The sequence below is a fragment of the Arvicanthis niloticus genome, chromosome 15, assembly GCF_011762505.2.
Source record: "Arvicanthis niloticus isolate mArvNil1 chromosome 15, mArvNil1.pat.X, whole genome shotgun sequence".
Taxonomy (NCBI): Eukaryota; Metazoa; Chordata; class Mammalia; order Rodentia; family Muridae; genus Arvicanthis; species Arvicanthis niloticus.
Window position 1 is genome coordinate 28,296,371 of NC_047672.1, and position 14,840 is coordinate 28,311,210.

A 14,840-nucleotide genomic window follows, 5' to 3' on the forward strand; every position below is an offset into this window, starting at 1 on the left:
TATAATCTACAACATAATATACCCCCTTTAGCCTTGCATAATAGAGATACAACATCGAGGAAGGCAGACAGAGAAGACAGAAAGGATGTAGCTCGCAGGGCGGTGAATAATAACCAACAAGACCCTCATCAGCTTAAGGAGTCAGGTCTGTAGAAACTCTGTATAGCCTGGGACCCCAACACCTTAGTGTTATTCTTAAATAACAAATCAACTTGCAATACTCTTTAAAACTCCAGTGGTGGTGCACACCTTTAATCTCAGCACTTCGGAGGCAGAGGCAGGCAGATTTCTGAGTTCGAGACCAGCCTGGTCTACAGAGTGAGTTCCAAGACGGCTATACAGAAAAACCCTGTCTTAAAAAACAAAAACAAAAACAAACAAAAAAACCAAAAACTCCAGAATTTTTTGAAGGCCAGTTCCTCTGACCCCCAGCCCAGACCAATGATTCTGCTGAGTAGCCCAGGCTGACCCAGAACTCTCCTCCTGACTCGGCTTCCAGAGTGCTGGGATTTCAGGCATACATGCCTGTCCCTTGATTGTTCCTGTAACAGGAGAAATGTTCCCTATTCAGCCCACTGACTCCCACATTGCAGCCTACTGTCATATTTTTTGTCACTCAGAACATCACCCTTATCTGTCCTCAGCCCTGGTGTCTACCCATCTAGAGCTAGCTTGTTCTCTTGGTTTTGCTTTGCTTCGGCTGGCCTCAAACTCAGAGATCTGTCTGCCTCAGCTTCCCTAGCATCAGGATTAAAGGCGTGGGGCCACCACTGCCTTCCTTGAGCTGGCTTGTTTTTCCAGGCCCACATTAATTTATCCAAGAAGCTTGCCACACTGGCTTCCAACTTAATGTCATTTTCCCAATGGGTTCACAAGACCCTCGGTGAGGTTCAATCTCACAAGCACTGGTGGCACCCTGCAGGTAGCTGTGGTTCCCTCCAACACCCCTTTCTGAAAAGCGTTGGCTTTTCCAGATTGAAGCAAAGAACCCTACTGACTGGGCTGCTAAGACAAAGATCTCCCCAGGGTTGGAAGGAACAGCAGCAATGATTAACTAAGGTAAGGGCAACGAGGTTTAAGAGGAAAACACGGAGTGGGAGAAGAATCAACATGTTAGCTTTCTCTAACTACACAGAACTGATTGTATTCCAGGCATTCGCTATTTCACCAATTTGGTTCTTAGCACGATCCACAGTCAGAGACGCATTAAAGAGCCATGAGAACCAATACTGTACATTTGCTGCCTGAGAAAAGTAGAGAGAGATGATACAGGGGCAGTCAAGTCCCATGCTCACTGGGAAACGGGGGATGGCCAGAGGACGAGTGTACACGCCGAGATGACCCAAAATGTAGGGAACTCAGGATGAAGATACTGGTTTGATGGAAAATACTGATTTTATTGTTGTTGTTACGGTGGTGGTTGTTTTGTTTTTGAGGTAGAATCTCAAGATTGTAGCTTAGGCTATCCTCAAACTCAGGATCCTCCCTTTTGGCCTTCCAAGTAATAGAATTAGAGGTTTGTATTACAATGCCTAACTGAAAATATTTTTTTTTCTGAGAGAGAATAATGGCTCACAGCTGCAATCCCAGTACTTGGTAGGCAGAGGCAGAAAGATTGCCAAGAATTCCAGGCCAGTCTAGGCTAAGAAGTAAGATTCTGTTTCAAACATTCCCAAACTTGGGTTGGCTACTTAGATCAGCTGGCAGACAGCTTGCCTAGCATGTAGAAAGCACTGGCCTCAACCCCAAACACCACAGAAACACACAACCAGGTGGGTGGCACTTGAGAAGCAGAATATCAAAAGTTCAAGATCATCTTTAGCTACACAGCAAACTCAAGACTGGGGTGACTTGAAACCACCCCAAATAAGCACACGATCAGCCTCTCTCAAACACACAAAAAAACAAACAAACAGAAAAGAGCCCAAACAAAAACGAAAACAAACCAACAACCAAAAAAAGAAAAAAAAAAATCCCAAAAAACAAAAAAACACAACCCAAACCAATCACCCCAAAAAACAATAAAAAAGAGAACAACAAAACCAACTAGCAACAACAAAAGCAAGAAAAAGAAAAGAAAAAGCAAACAAAGCAAAACCAACAAACATGCCATGAACTCATTATTTTGAATGATAACCTAAAAAAAAAAAAATCAATTAAAAATGAATTACAGGCAGCGTGGATTACCTAGTATATCAAGACTTTACCTAAAATAAAAGATAGAACAAAGAAAGAAAAGAGAAATCCAGGCGGTGGATGGCGTGAGGTGTTTCAGAGATGATACAACACAGAGGTGTGCTATGTAGGGAGTGACAGGCCAGCTTATGGGTGAGCTTAAGGCCTGAGTCACAATGCTGGTTCATTTAGCGAGCATATGACCAGAATGGGCCAAGGACCTCCCTAGACCTTAATTTCTCTACCTGTAACCAGGAGGTAAAAAGTCCTTAACTAGACTGCAAGCAAAGTGTTCTCACTTTTCATGCTTATAGTCAGGGATCGGTGACTCTCCTGAGTAAGAGTAAGTGACACAAACCGTTTGCATGCCAACAGGTGAAGGAGGCACAAGCCACCACATCGTAAGGACTTCTGGGGCTGAAGTTCAATGACAACAACGTTGCTGTGTTCAAAGCCCATCTTCCTGCGGGAAAACTGGCACCAAAGAAAACACCAAGGCCCTTCAGGAAGGCCTAGGTGCTAAGATAGTTCCCTTCAAAAACTTAAACCCGTGTGGTTGACTTGCCAAGCAGCTTTTCAGTAGAATAAAGCAAAATGGCAGCTCCGCTGTACGATTAGGGGCATTTTGTGATCTCTTATCTATTAAGTCAAAGCACACACCCGCACATCCTCTAGGAGTCGTAAGTGACCCGCACATCCTCTAGGAATAGCGGGTGACGCACACGCATCCTTTAGAAATAGCAGATGACCCCCCATGCATCCCCTAGGAGTCGCTGATGACCCCCACGCATCCTCTAGGAGTGGCTGATGACCCCCCCATCCCCTAGGAGTCGCTGATGACCCCCACGAACATCCCCTAGGAGTCGCTGATGACCTCCACACACATCCTCTAGGAGTCGCAAGTGACGCACACGCATCCTCTAGGAGTCGCTGATGACCCCCCCCCAACACACACACACATCCTTTTGGAGCCGCGGGTGACTCACAGATCCTCTAGGAGTCGCAAGTGACCCACACACTCTGTAGGAGTTGCAGGTGGCCCTCACACATCCTCTAGGAGTCGCTGGTGACCCCCACACTCTGTAGGAGTCGCTGGTGATCCCCACACTCTGTAGGAGTCGCAGGTGACTACCACATATCCTCTAGGAGCCGCTGGTGACCCCCATGCATCCTCTAGGAGTTGCATGTGGCCCTCACACATCCTCTAGGAGTTGCTGGTGACCCGCATAACATCCTCTAGGAGTAGCAGGTGACCACCCTTCCTCCCCAAGATCCTCTAGGAGTCTCAAGTGACCCTCCCCCCCAAGATCCTCTAGGAGTCGCATGTGGCCCTCACACACCCTCTAGGAGTCGCTGATGACTCCCCCCCACCCCCATCCTTTTGGAGCCGCAGGTGACTCATAGATCCTCTAGGAGTTGCAAGTGACCCACACACTCTGTAGGAGTCGCAGATGACCCCCACGCATCCTCTAGGAGTCGCTAATGACCCCCACGCACATCCCCTAGGAGTCGCTGATGACCCCCCCACACATCCTCTAGGAGTCGCAAGTGACCCACACACATCCTCTAGGAGTCGCATGTGGCCCTCACACATCCTCTAGGAGTCGCTGGTGACCCCCACACATCCTCTAGGAGTCGCAAGTGACCCACACACGCTCTGAGTCATGGGTGACGCACAGATCCTCTAGGAGTCGTACGCGACCCCCACACAGCCTCTAGGAATCGCAAGTGACCCCTCACACATTTTTTTAGGAGTCATGCGTGACCCCACTTCACATTCTCTAGCAGTCGTGGGTGACCCCACACACACACTCTAGCAGTCGTGGGTGACTTACACACTTTCTAGGATTCATGGGTGACTCCCGCACACGCTCTAGGAGTCCTGGGTGATCCCCCACATACGCTTTAGGAGTCGCAGGTAATCCCCACACTCGCTCTCGGAGTCACAGGTAATCCTCACACACGTTCAAGGAGTTGCGGGTGACCCACACACAAGCTCGAGGAGTCGCGGGTGACCCGCCTACCCCACACACATGTTCTAGGAGTCGCGGCTGACCCCCACACTCTATAGGCGTCACAGGTGACCCTCTCCACACGCTCTAGGAGTTGCGGGCAACCCACACACATGCTCTAGGAGCCATGGGTGACACACATTTAAGAAGTCTCGGGTGACACACACAAGCTTGTGAGAACAGATTAAATATTCACTGACACGGCTACTATTCATTAAATCAGTCCATGCGTTCGCGAGCACCCACTCCTACTCTGAGAACACAAATGGTAGGAGAGTACTTACCCTTAAGGCCACCACGGTGAACCATGCACCCTCGACACTTGCGGAACACGCAGGAAGTTGCTCGAAACCCTGACGAGTCAGTCACTCACGACTGCCCGTCGCAGAATAAGAAGAGAGGTTCTTGCCTCAGGTAGAAAAACTGACCTGGTACCCCAGGCTGCGGACCAATCACAGCCCTGTCACTACTCCCATGACCAATGGGGATGCATGGTGGTGCGCCAATGGGAGCGTGGGCATTGGTGGAAACATTGTAACAATTTGCCACAGGTTGCAAGAGAGTGTGGAAGGAACGAGATGACCTTCTCACCCCATCCAGGTGGCTAGCGCCAGTTCTTATACCCCCTCAACGAGGGCAATGCCACCTATAGCTTTCTCTTGAGCGGTAGGGGAGTCATCCTCAAGGTCCCAATAGCAGTCCCCTGTTTCAAGGAAAAGACAGAGAAAAATGAAGATGTGCGAGGGAATATGTACAACATAGGAGAGGGGACGGGGCAACCTGACTAAGAAAGCAGAGAAGAGAACCTTAAAGGTGGAACTAAACTGCAGAGAAGAAAAAAGAGAGGATGTGTTGAGTTGTCGGTGAAGTAAGCAACAAGTTCCCTCCAGGTTGAGGGGACGACGACTCGCTTTCCTCTTCAAATCCGATGGGCTTATCTTTAAGCCTCTTTTCCCCCTCGTAGCTTGAGATATCTGTAATGGTCCTGATACTACCACATCAGTTTGGCACACTACGAGCGCCACCACATCAAGCTGGCACAGTAGGAGCACCAGCACACACTTGGAGAGCAAAGAAAGCGAGCCAAATGCCCCTTGAAATGTGTGAGAGAGGCTCAGCCTGTGAATAGGAGGGAGGGCGCCTCCTGCAGTCTGACCTGAGGTGAGCTGCTGCACCATCGCGCCCCCCCCCGCCCCAGGTTAAACAGAGGTCACTTGAAGTAGCAGGTGCAGCCAGGGCGTTGGTAGCATCAGATGTTGGATTCCAGTCGGAGATCTACCTCACAGTGACTGTGACTGGCTATAAAGGAGCCCCTATCTAAAGTATGCAACAGGGTACCTTAAATTTGACTCTGGCGAGTCATGGTGTCATCTTCCAAATGGTTTTGGTGGGTTGTGTATTTTAAACAAAATGAAGACTGTCCAGTGAGAATGGTGGGACACAGCTGTAGTCGCACCAATCAGGTAGCCCAGAAAGGAGAAGAAGCTGAAGTTGGCTGCTAACCTGAGCTTGGAAGTGAGGCTCTTGCTCCTGGCAGAAAACAGATCTGGTACAGGAGTGGGGACCAATGGAGACCCTGTTACCAGCTCCCATCCAAACTAGCAGGGATGTGGCAGGCAGAGCTGGCGCTCTGGAAGACACAGAAAAGGATGGTGTGGCCAGGTATGGCACCACGGCCTCTCTCAAAAGCTTGTTCCTCATCCAAATAGCAGCTGCACCTTACCTCCTTGGAGGCAAGTTTAAAATGTATCATTTTCTTTCAAGTTCTGCTTGGGTCATGACCTCTCCCTTCTGAATCTCGGGCAGCCTTTGATGCGGGTTTCTGAGAGCCTGAGGGATATCTCTTAGGTGGTCCCATGCTTGCATCTATGTTCCTCCTGGCACTGCTTAAACCTTGTTGTGCTACTGGGGCTACAGGGAGCGGAACGGGTACTGAGGCTGTGAACCTTTGTCTTGGAGAACCTTGTCCTTGCTCTGAGAGGTATGTGGAGGTTTGCAAACTTTGACCTCTTACTAGTCTCCCCTGCCTACTTCACACACACACACACACACACACACACACACACACACACACACACACACACACTTCCTTCCATACTTTGACTTCCATAGAAGAAATATATTTCTTCGGTAGGATCATTCTAACCTTACCTGCAGTGGCCTGGTTTCATTATTATTATTATTATTATTATTATTATTATTATTATTATTATTACTATTATTATTAGTTTTGTTTTTGTTTTTTGAGACAGGGTTTCTCTGTGTAAGCCTGGCTGTCCTGGAACTCACTCTGTAGATCAGGCTGGCCTTGAACTCAGAAATCCGCCTGCCTCTGCCTCCCAAGTGCTGGGATTAAAGGCGTGCGCCACCACCGCCCGGCTGCCTGGTTTCCTTATTGAAAAAGGGATCTTTAGGCAGTTCCTCAGCATCAAGGCCAGTGGTTCTGCTCCTGAACAGCAGGGACCTCCAGGGGCCCTAGCAATGTCCATATGACTGCTAGCCTTTGAACCTCACCCCTGCTTCCTTGTAATGTAGTTCCCGTTCTATCCCCACCCTACAAGGGCTGGAGCGACAGCTCAGAGGCTAGGAGCTCGTATTGTTCTTTCAAAGGATGGAGAGCTACACCAGGTAGCTCACAACTGTTTGCAACTCCAACTCCAGGGGCAGTGCAATGCTCTGGTCTTTATGTATGAATCTTTATGAAGATATGTATGAAGCCCACCCCTCCTATATATGTCCCGTGGACCACGTCTGCATCCCTGCATTGTCGGACGCGGTCCTGAAACACTGTACTTCTTTCCCGGTTTCACTATCCTTCTACTAGATCCAGATAGCATCTTCCTGACAGGAGGACTTTCAAGATCCCTGTCTTGAGGGCCACTTAGGTTCGTGTCCTTTGGCCCTGGTTTGTTAAAAAAAAAAATTAACATTTTTTTTCCCAAAATTTTGTGTGTATGTGTGTTTTGCCTGCATGTATGTATGGCAGATGACAGAAGAGGGTGTCGGATTCCCTGGAGTTACAGACAATTGTGAGCCAACATTCGGATGCCAGCAACTGAACCCAGGTCCTCGGCAAGAGCAGCAAATGCTCTTAATAGCTGATCCATCTTTCTGATTGGTTTCTAGCCATTCCATCTGTTAAAGTGTGGAGGCCTAAGAATTTTTTTTTAAATCTTGAAAACAAAATTAGAGTTATGGTTCATGGGTGGATGGATAGATAACCTGATAGAGAGATATATAAACAGATAAATGAATGCTTTATAGGGGCCATGGCTCACATGATTATGAAGGCCGAGAAATCCCAGGACAGGGTGTTTCCTGGATCAAGACCCTGGGATGTCAGTTGAGTGGTTCAGTTCTGGTCTAAAGGCCTCTGAGCCAGAGGAGACACTGAAGCAAATGTCAGCTCAAGGTGGGGGTGGGGGAGGTCTAAGCACTTTGGGAGACACTGGTGTGAGCTCTGGGGTCTAAAGGCTAGAAAGCCCAGAACTCTGATGGCCAAACGCTGTCAAAGGCAGGAGGGGGGGATGGAGAGAGGGACAAAGGGAGGGAGAGGGGGAGAGATGGACAGAGGAAGAGAGGAAGAGAGAAGAGGGAGAGACAGAAGAATAGAGAGGGAGGGAGGGAGGGAAAAGAAGAAGGAAGGGAGGGAGGGAAGGAGGGAGGGAAAGTGAGAGTTTTCTCTTGTTTTATTTATTTGGGCTCTCAGCCAAGTATGTAGTGTCCTACAAGGAAGGCAGAGTGTTATGTGCTATGTAAGGCGGCTGTAAACGTGCTCTGGGAGGCACTCAGTTAACTTGGCTGTGAAGTGACAGTAATGTGATCCAGTGAACTTGACTTTGGGCTCTTTGCTCAAGAGGCCACTCTTTGGAAGGCTTGCAAATGAGTTTTTCCCTTCCTCTCTGGATCTTCTATAGCACTGCCTTCCTCAGCCTCCCGATGGCTGGGGATACAACAGTGTGCCAACACACCCAGCACTTCTGTCTTAGCTTTGTTTTTTAACTGGCAATAAGATAGGTGCAGAAGGAGGTTCTGAAGGTGCAGAGCAAGCTGGGTTGAGGCTGAAAATTTGGAGGATGGGTAACTTGTTTACATGACTTCTTCATGGGACAGTGGAATTCACTAGATAGAGGCCACTGTCTCAGATCCTGATACAAGGGGACAGAAAATTTCCCAAGGAGAAGCAGAGTGGCTCTTGTCACTGCGGGGTGGGTTGTGAAGAGCAGGATTGGGACATAGAAGAGGGATTCCTGGAGAAGAAGTGGGAAGGGACAGGGTGGGACACCTCTGCCCAGGGTCTTACAAGAGGCTGGAGATAGGCTTGGTTCCCCCATGTGCTCCCACAGTTAGGAGATGCAAATTGTTTCTTTAGTGAAAGTGATGCATTTTATAGGCTCATAAACTCATAGACTCCAAGGCTAGCCTACCAACTTTATTGACAGCTTGCCACCCTCTGCAAACCAGTGATTCCCTGCCTTAGGGGTGGAAGGCGGGGTAATTAAGAGGGTGGCAGATTCCTACTCTGACCTGACCTGCTTCTCAGGAAGTTTTGATAACAGTCTATGATCTGAAAGAAAGTGCTTTGTTTTCTGTATTAGAAGTAATCAGAGGGAGGTTCCCAGCAGGTTCCAGCATGAGGCTTGGGGACTGTAGGTTGGCAATAGAGCCCTTGCTTGGTGTGCATGAAGCTTCCTGTTCAATTTTCCATACCACCTTAAATAAATACAGAGGCACACACAGAAAAAAAAGAAAGTTTTAGTTCATCTGCTACTTATCTGTAAAAATTGGGAGGGGGAGGATTAGTTATGAACTTTGAATGAGCTAGCATGAAGAGATGGCTGTTATAGTCAGGCATGATGGGGTACATCTGTAGTCCCAGCATTCAGGAGGCAGAGGCAGGAGGATCATTGAAAGTTCAAAAACTGGCTTTAAAAAAAAAATATGTATGGAGTTCTGGGCCAGCTCGAGCCACATAGTGAGACCCTGTCTCAAAAAAGAACAAAAAACAGAGATAGAAAATGTTATAGGAAATGAAGATGCTATTAAATATTTCATTCATGGGCTGGAGAGATGGCTCAGTCGTTAAGAGCACTGACTGCTCTTCCAGAGGTCCTGAATTCAATTCCCAGCCACCACATGGTGGCTCACAACCATCTCTAATGGGATCTGATGTCCTCTTCTGGTGTGTGTCTGAAGACAGCAATAGTGTATTCACATCCATAAAATAACTATGTAAATCTTCAAAAAAATATTTCATTCATTATAGTTATAAATCAAGCTAAATATATATTGGTAGTAAAAAATTTGGACAATATTAGAAGATATAAAAATTCAGGTACACCCACACATATATCTATTTCCTGCAACCAATAATTGCTAATATTTTTATGTGTGTTCATATACAGAGTATAAAAATATCACCTAAAGTCATGGTATTGCAGCTAGAATCTGTACTTTTAATGGTGATGGGGCAGTGGGTCGGTTAGTGAAGTACTTGCTACAAACAGCTGAGGAAAAGCCAGCACTGAGGAAGTGGAGGCAGGATACCAGTGGCTTGTTGACTAACTAGTCTAGCCAATTGGTGAGCTCCAGGTTCATGGAGAGACCCTGTCTCAAAAAAAAAAAAAAAATGAGGCCAAGAAGCAACTGAAGAAGACAAACTTGACATTGACCTCTGACCCCTACACACAGGTGCACCTGTGAATGCTTGAACGCAAGTATAATGCCTAACCTTAAATTTATTGTTTTAGAATAACTATTAATATTAAATCCCAAAGAACAATCCAGAAAGACCTATGTAATCTTTATTTGTTTTTCCTTGCTGGCAACATCCTGTAAAAATAAAGTACAATAGCATAGTCATGATATTGATATTTTTAAGTTAATGGTTTTAGTGAGATCTGTATGTGTAGGCATGTATGTGTTTCTTCACACACATGTGCATCCACAACCAGCCATGATGCAGACCAGTTCCACTGTATGAATCCCTTGCATTGTCCCTTTCATGATACAACTCCCCTGGCTTCTCATGTCCCTCAACCATTAACCAGGGGTCCTTTTTCTTTATGTCTAAGTTTCACATTTTCAAAGATATCCTATGAATAAATCATGTTGCCAAAGGACATCTAGAGTATGTCCAGTTTTTTGGTTATGATGAATAAACATTTGTATGCAGTTTTATTTTAAAGATTCATTTATTTTTATTTTATGTACATGAATGCCTGTACATATGTGTGCACACCGAGTGTGTGCCTGGTGCCCACTGAGTCCAGAAGAGGTCATTGGAACCTCTGAGACCAAAGTTACAGATGGTTGTAAACCTCTATGTGAATATTAGGAGTTGAGCTTGGGTCCCCTGCAAGGGCAGCTAGTGCTCTTAACTGCAGAGTCATCATCTTTCTAGCCTATGTGTACTGGTTTGTAATGTTAAAGATAGATGTCTCCCTTCTCTGGGTCAAATCCTCATAGGATTATTGCATTCTGTGTTTTCTCATCTATAGTTTTGTAAGCTTCAATCACAGGTTTGAACTTACAGTCTCCATCTGTGGTTTGAAGCTGAGCTTGTACTTTTTGGTTAGAGACGCCTATGGGATAGACACGTGGCAATGTCCCTGGGATATCACGTAGGAAGGAGCTCAAGAGAGAATCCTGGGCTGGAAGGGATACTTGGCAGGCCATCAGTATAAAGGTTATATCAGATGCTTTCATGGGGGGGGGGCAGGTGGCAGGACCATGTTCTGAATCCCATGCTGTCTGCTCAAACCTCCTTGGTTCTGTTTCCATCGGAGACTATATCTCTCTGCTTCCTCAGTTCTTCTCCAAGAATGGGCTTGCCTGAAGGTGGCTGGGCCCTAACTGATATTGCCCACAGTAAACATTTATTGCGTATGGGCTTTGAGCCAAATGCTATTTTGTGCTCTGAAGATATAGTACTAAATAAAACAGAGATGATAATTTCTCCTCCCATTTATCAAGTGTATGTTTTAATGGAGGGAGAGACAGACAAGTCATTAAATGAAGAAAACACTGATTTTTAAGATGGTCACAACGACTAGGTAGAAACACACAGGTAGGCAAGGGCGGTAAGAATACAAGCAGTAAGGTCAATGCTGTTTTGTACAGGGCAGCCAGAGAAGCCTCACTAAGAAGCTGACTATTGTGGTCTGAATGTTGTAAATTGAAACCTAGTCCCCAGTGTGAAGGTGTTGGGAGGTGAGGGTTTTAAGAATCTACTGGTGTGATTGCCCTGGTACAGTAAGGAATATATATCTGAAAGAGTGACACTCCTGTGTGTCTCTTCCTTTGCTATCAGACTATTGACATAACTGTTCCCAAGGAACTGGAATTACCCTGGGAATCTCATGCTGTGTGAAGGGAAAGGTTGAAATCTGGTGCTAGCCAGAAAAGGAAGTTATCTCCTACGGAGAGATTTCAGTCACTTCTGAGAACTTACAATACTTGCAGGAAAAGGCTGGAGGTGAGGCAGTGAGGGCCAGTGATGAACAGGACCACAATGGACCAGGACTGCTTACTTATACACACTTCTTACCCTCTACTTAAACCTGAACTCGTGTCAAGGCAGCAAAGACCTCTGGGTCCCTGGATTTTTAGAAAAATTTATTCCTCTTTTCAAGATGGCCACATTGAACAAATCTCCTTTCTCTGCCTATTTATTATTGCTGTTGTTGTTATACCATAGAGGACTGAACTTAGCTTGACAGAACTGCAGGGATCCCTGTCTTTGATCCTAAAACCTCTGCTACAGCCAAGCCTTGATTTTTAAGTTTCTGGGCACCAGAACTAAGAGAACTGAGTTTCTGTCCTTTCAAAGCCACCCAGTTCGTGACATTTTGTTAGGAAAACAGACAAAAACCTGAGACATGACATCTGAACACACACTGGAAGGAGAAAAAACAGCTAGTGTGAGTTCCTAAAGACATTCCAGTTTGAACAAGGAATATATGAGAGGTCACAGAGAGACTGCTTTTCATTTTATAAAATATAAATATGTAAAAATATATTTTTATATTTATATATAAGTAAATTTCTATATTTCTATATTATATATAAATATGCTATATATAAAGAAATAAAATATATATTATATAAAAGTATATATTTTATATAAATAAGTATAATAAAATCAACATATTATATATAATATATATATGTATAAATATAATTTTGAGGCTGGAGAGATGGTACAATATTTAAGACTGTTTGCTCCATAATCATGAAGACCAGAGAGTTTGGGTCCTAGCACCCATGTAACAAGCTGGATGTCCCTATAAATGAGTGTAACCTCAGCTCTGAGGTGGGCAGAGACAGTAGGACTGTGGAGGTTGCTGGCTCCCAGCCTAGCCATGAAAATGGGATGGAGAGGCCCTGCCTCTAAAGGAATAGGTGGAGAATGAAAGAAGACACCCAATGCTCTCTCTTTAGGCCCCCACACAATCATAGATACCCACACCTGAGTGTATATATACACATAAATAATTTGATCTTTTTTTTTTTTTAAACTTAAGAAAGGCTGGGTTCAAACTCACAGACACCTGCCAGACTCTGCCTTCAGAGTACATAGCATCATGCCTGGTCTTCATGCACACTATCTTATCAAATCTTCATTATGATGCTGCAAGGTGGACATTATCATTGTTATCTCAAAGAGGAAGAAATAAGGCAAAATGTGTATGCCTTGTAAAAACTTCAAATAATTTTCTAAACAAGAAAACAGGAACTGAAAGTCCTTCAGAGAAAACAAATGAAGGTTGTTTTTACAATTTTCCTGAGTTTAAAAGCTGTTCACAAAAACGCAATTAATTAAAAACAAACAAACAAACAAACAAGAAACTGGGACCATAGGCCACATCCTTCTGAAACTTGTCTTTTTTCTCTAAGTGGTACATCTTTGTTGGTATAGTTTACTCTTTCTACTTAGGAACTCAGGGCTGGACAGGACTGGTGGTAGGGATTTTTTATTTCAAGTTCAAGACCTGTGTGAGCAATTTATTGAGACTGGGATAAAACCCAAAAGCAGCTCAGCCGTAGGATGCTTGCCTAGCATGTGTGAGGTTCTGGCACACACATACACACACACACACACACACACACACACACACACACACAGGAAGGAAGGAAGGAAGGAAGGAAGGAAGGAAGGAAGGAAGAAAGAAAGAAAGAAAGAAAGAAAGAAAGGAGAGAAAGAAAGAAAGAAAAGAAAAGAGATCCAAGCCTGGCTTTTGTGAGTTGGCTTCACACTGGCTACTTTACCTGTTGGGGATCCAGTTTTCCCATTTTGTAAGAGGAGGGCAGAGGACAAAAGATTCTGTAGTGTCACGCCAATAAGCTGGGAACATCACTCCCTCCCCGCCCTGTGACTATCTGGAAAGTTCGCAAGGTCCAGCTTTATTTTACTTGGACAGAGGCAGCAGTGTTAGCAACTCAGGTGATACTCTGCATCACCAGAAAACTTCAGCAAGCTGAGACGTCAGGGACCTGGCTGAGAGTGAGGGGCGGGGTCACAGGGGTAGATGGGCGGGGCGCCTCGGGGAGGGGCGTACGATTGGTAGGTTGGGCGTGACGTGACGTACGAGGCGCCCGAGCTAGGCTCCGCCCTGCCGCGCCAAGCTCCGCCCCTCTGCTCTGTGCCGCTTGGGTCTTTTGCGGCGCGCGCGCGCAGCGATGGCGGAGGCGGTGGAACGCACAGACGAGCTGGTCCGGGAGTACCTGCTCTTCCGTGGCTTCACGCACACACTGCGGCAGTTGGATGCCGAGATCAAGGCGGACAAAGAGAAGGGGTTCCGGGTGAGGGGCCGACAGGGGCGGCGGAGGCGGCTCGGGGGGGCGGGCCTCCTGCTCCAACACTGCCCTCCGGGGCGAGGGCGGCGCTGTCACTGCGTGGTAGGGGACTGAAGACGTCTCCAGTCTGGCCCTCGCTTGACAACGGAGGAACTGAGGGCGGGAGATGGTCGTGACTTGCCCGAAGTTGGTCAGTGAGTGAATCAGGAGCAACGGGACTCAGGTCCCTGATTCCTGGTCCAGGGCTTTGCTCCATTCCAGCCTCTCAGCAGGTGCTGGCCAGTGGTTGGCCGGCGTGGTTACAACGCTTTAAGAGCCAGTGGTTGAGCACAAGGCTGAATGTTGATGGAAGAAGTATTCAAATATTGTCTCTCTATAGCAGCGGGAGCAAAGGGGGCTGCACCCAGAACGCTGGGTTCAGGTCTGGGGGGTGGGTTGTAAGAAAGGCATTATCAGGGAATCATTGACAGATTTCCTTCTGCATGGTTTGAAACACAAACTTCCCTGATACTAGTTTCCATTGAGAGGTGCTTAGAATTTCTTTGCTTATGATTTGTATATTTGCACGTACAGGGTTAAATTGGTCCTGGGCAGATGGATTGAGGGAGGTAGTGAGCTAGTTGTTGGAGCATCAGAAGGAAGTTAGGATATTGATTCCTACCTTGTGAGTTTATTGGTTGCTTGGTGGCAAAGCAGAGCATTTCCCTGCTCCAGACAGCAGTGTCCTGTTGGATGGACATTGGTATTCGAAACATTATCAGGTGTGATTGTCTTTGCCTGAAGGGAGCCACCACCGAGGGCTTAGGTGGTACTCTGATGACCTGCAGGACCCAATAATCACTGTGTTTCTTGGAA

General features: G+C 46.4%; 1 protein-coding gene across 2 annotated transcripts in view; it reads left to right on the forward strand.

Moving 5' to 3' along the window:
* Positions 1 to 13,822: 13,822 nt before the first annotated feature.
* The window catches only part of Wdr91 (WD repeat domain 91), a 30,466-nt gene continuing 29,448 nt past the window's right edge, over positions 13,823 to 14,840 (forward strand). For both annotated transcript variants that reach the window (XM_076913548.1, XM_076913549.1), the window contains exon 1: positions 13,823 to 13,991. In XM_076913548.1, coding sequence (XP_076769663.1) covers positions 13,869 to 13,991 — 123 coding nt within the window. In that variant the 5' untranslated portion in view covers positions 13,823 to 13,868. The remainder of the gene's footprint in view (positions 13,992 to 14,840) is intronic.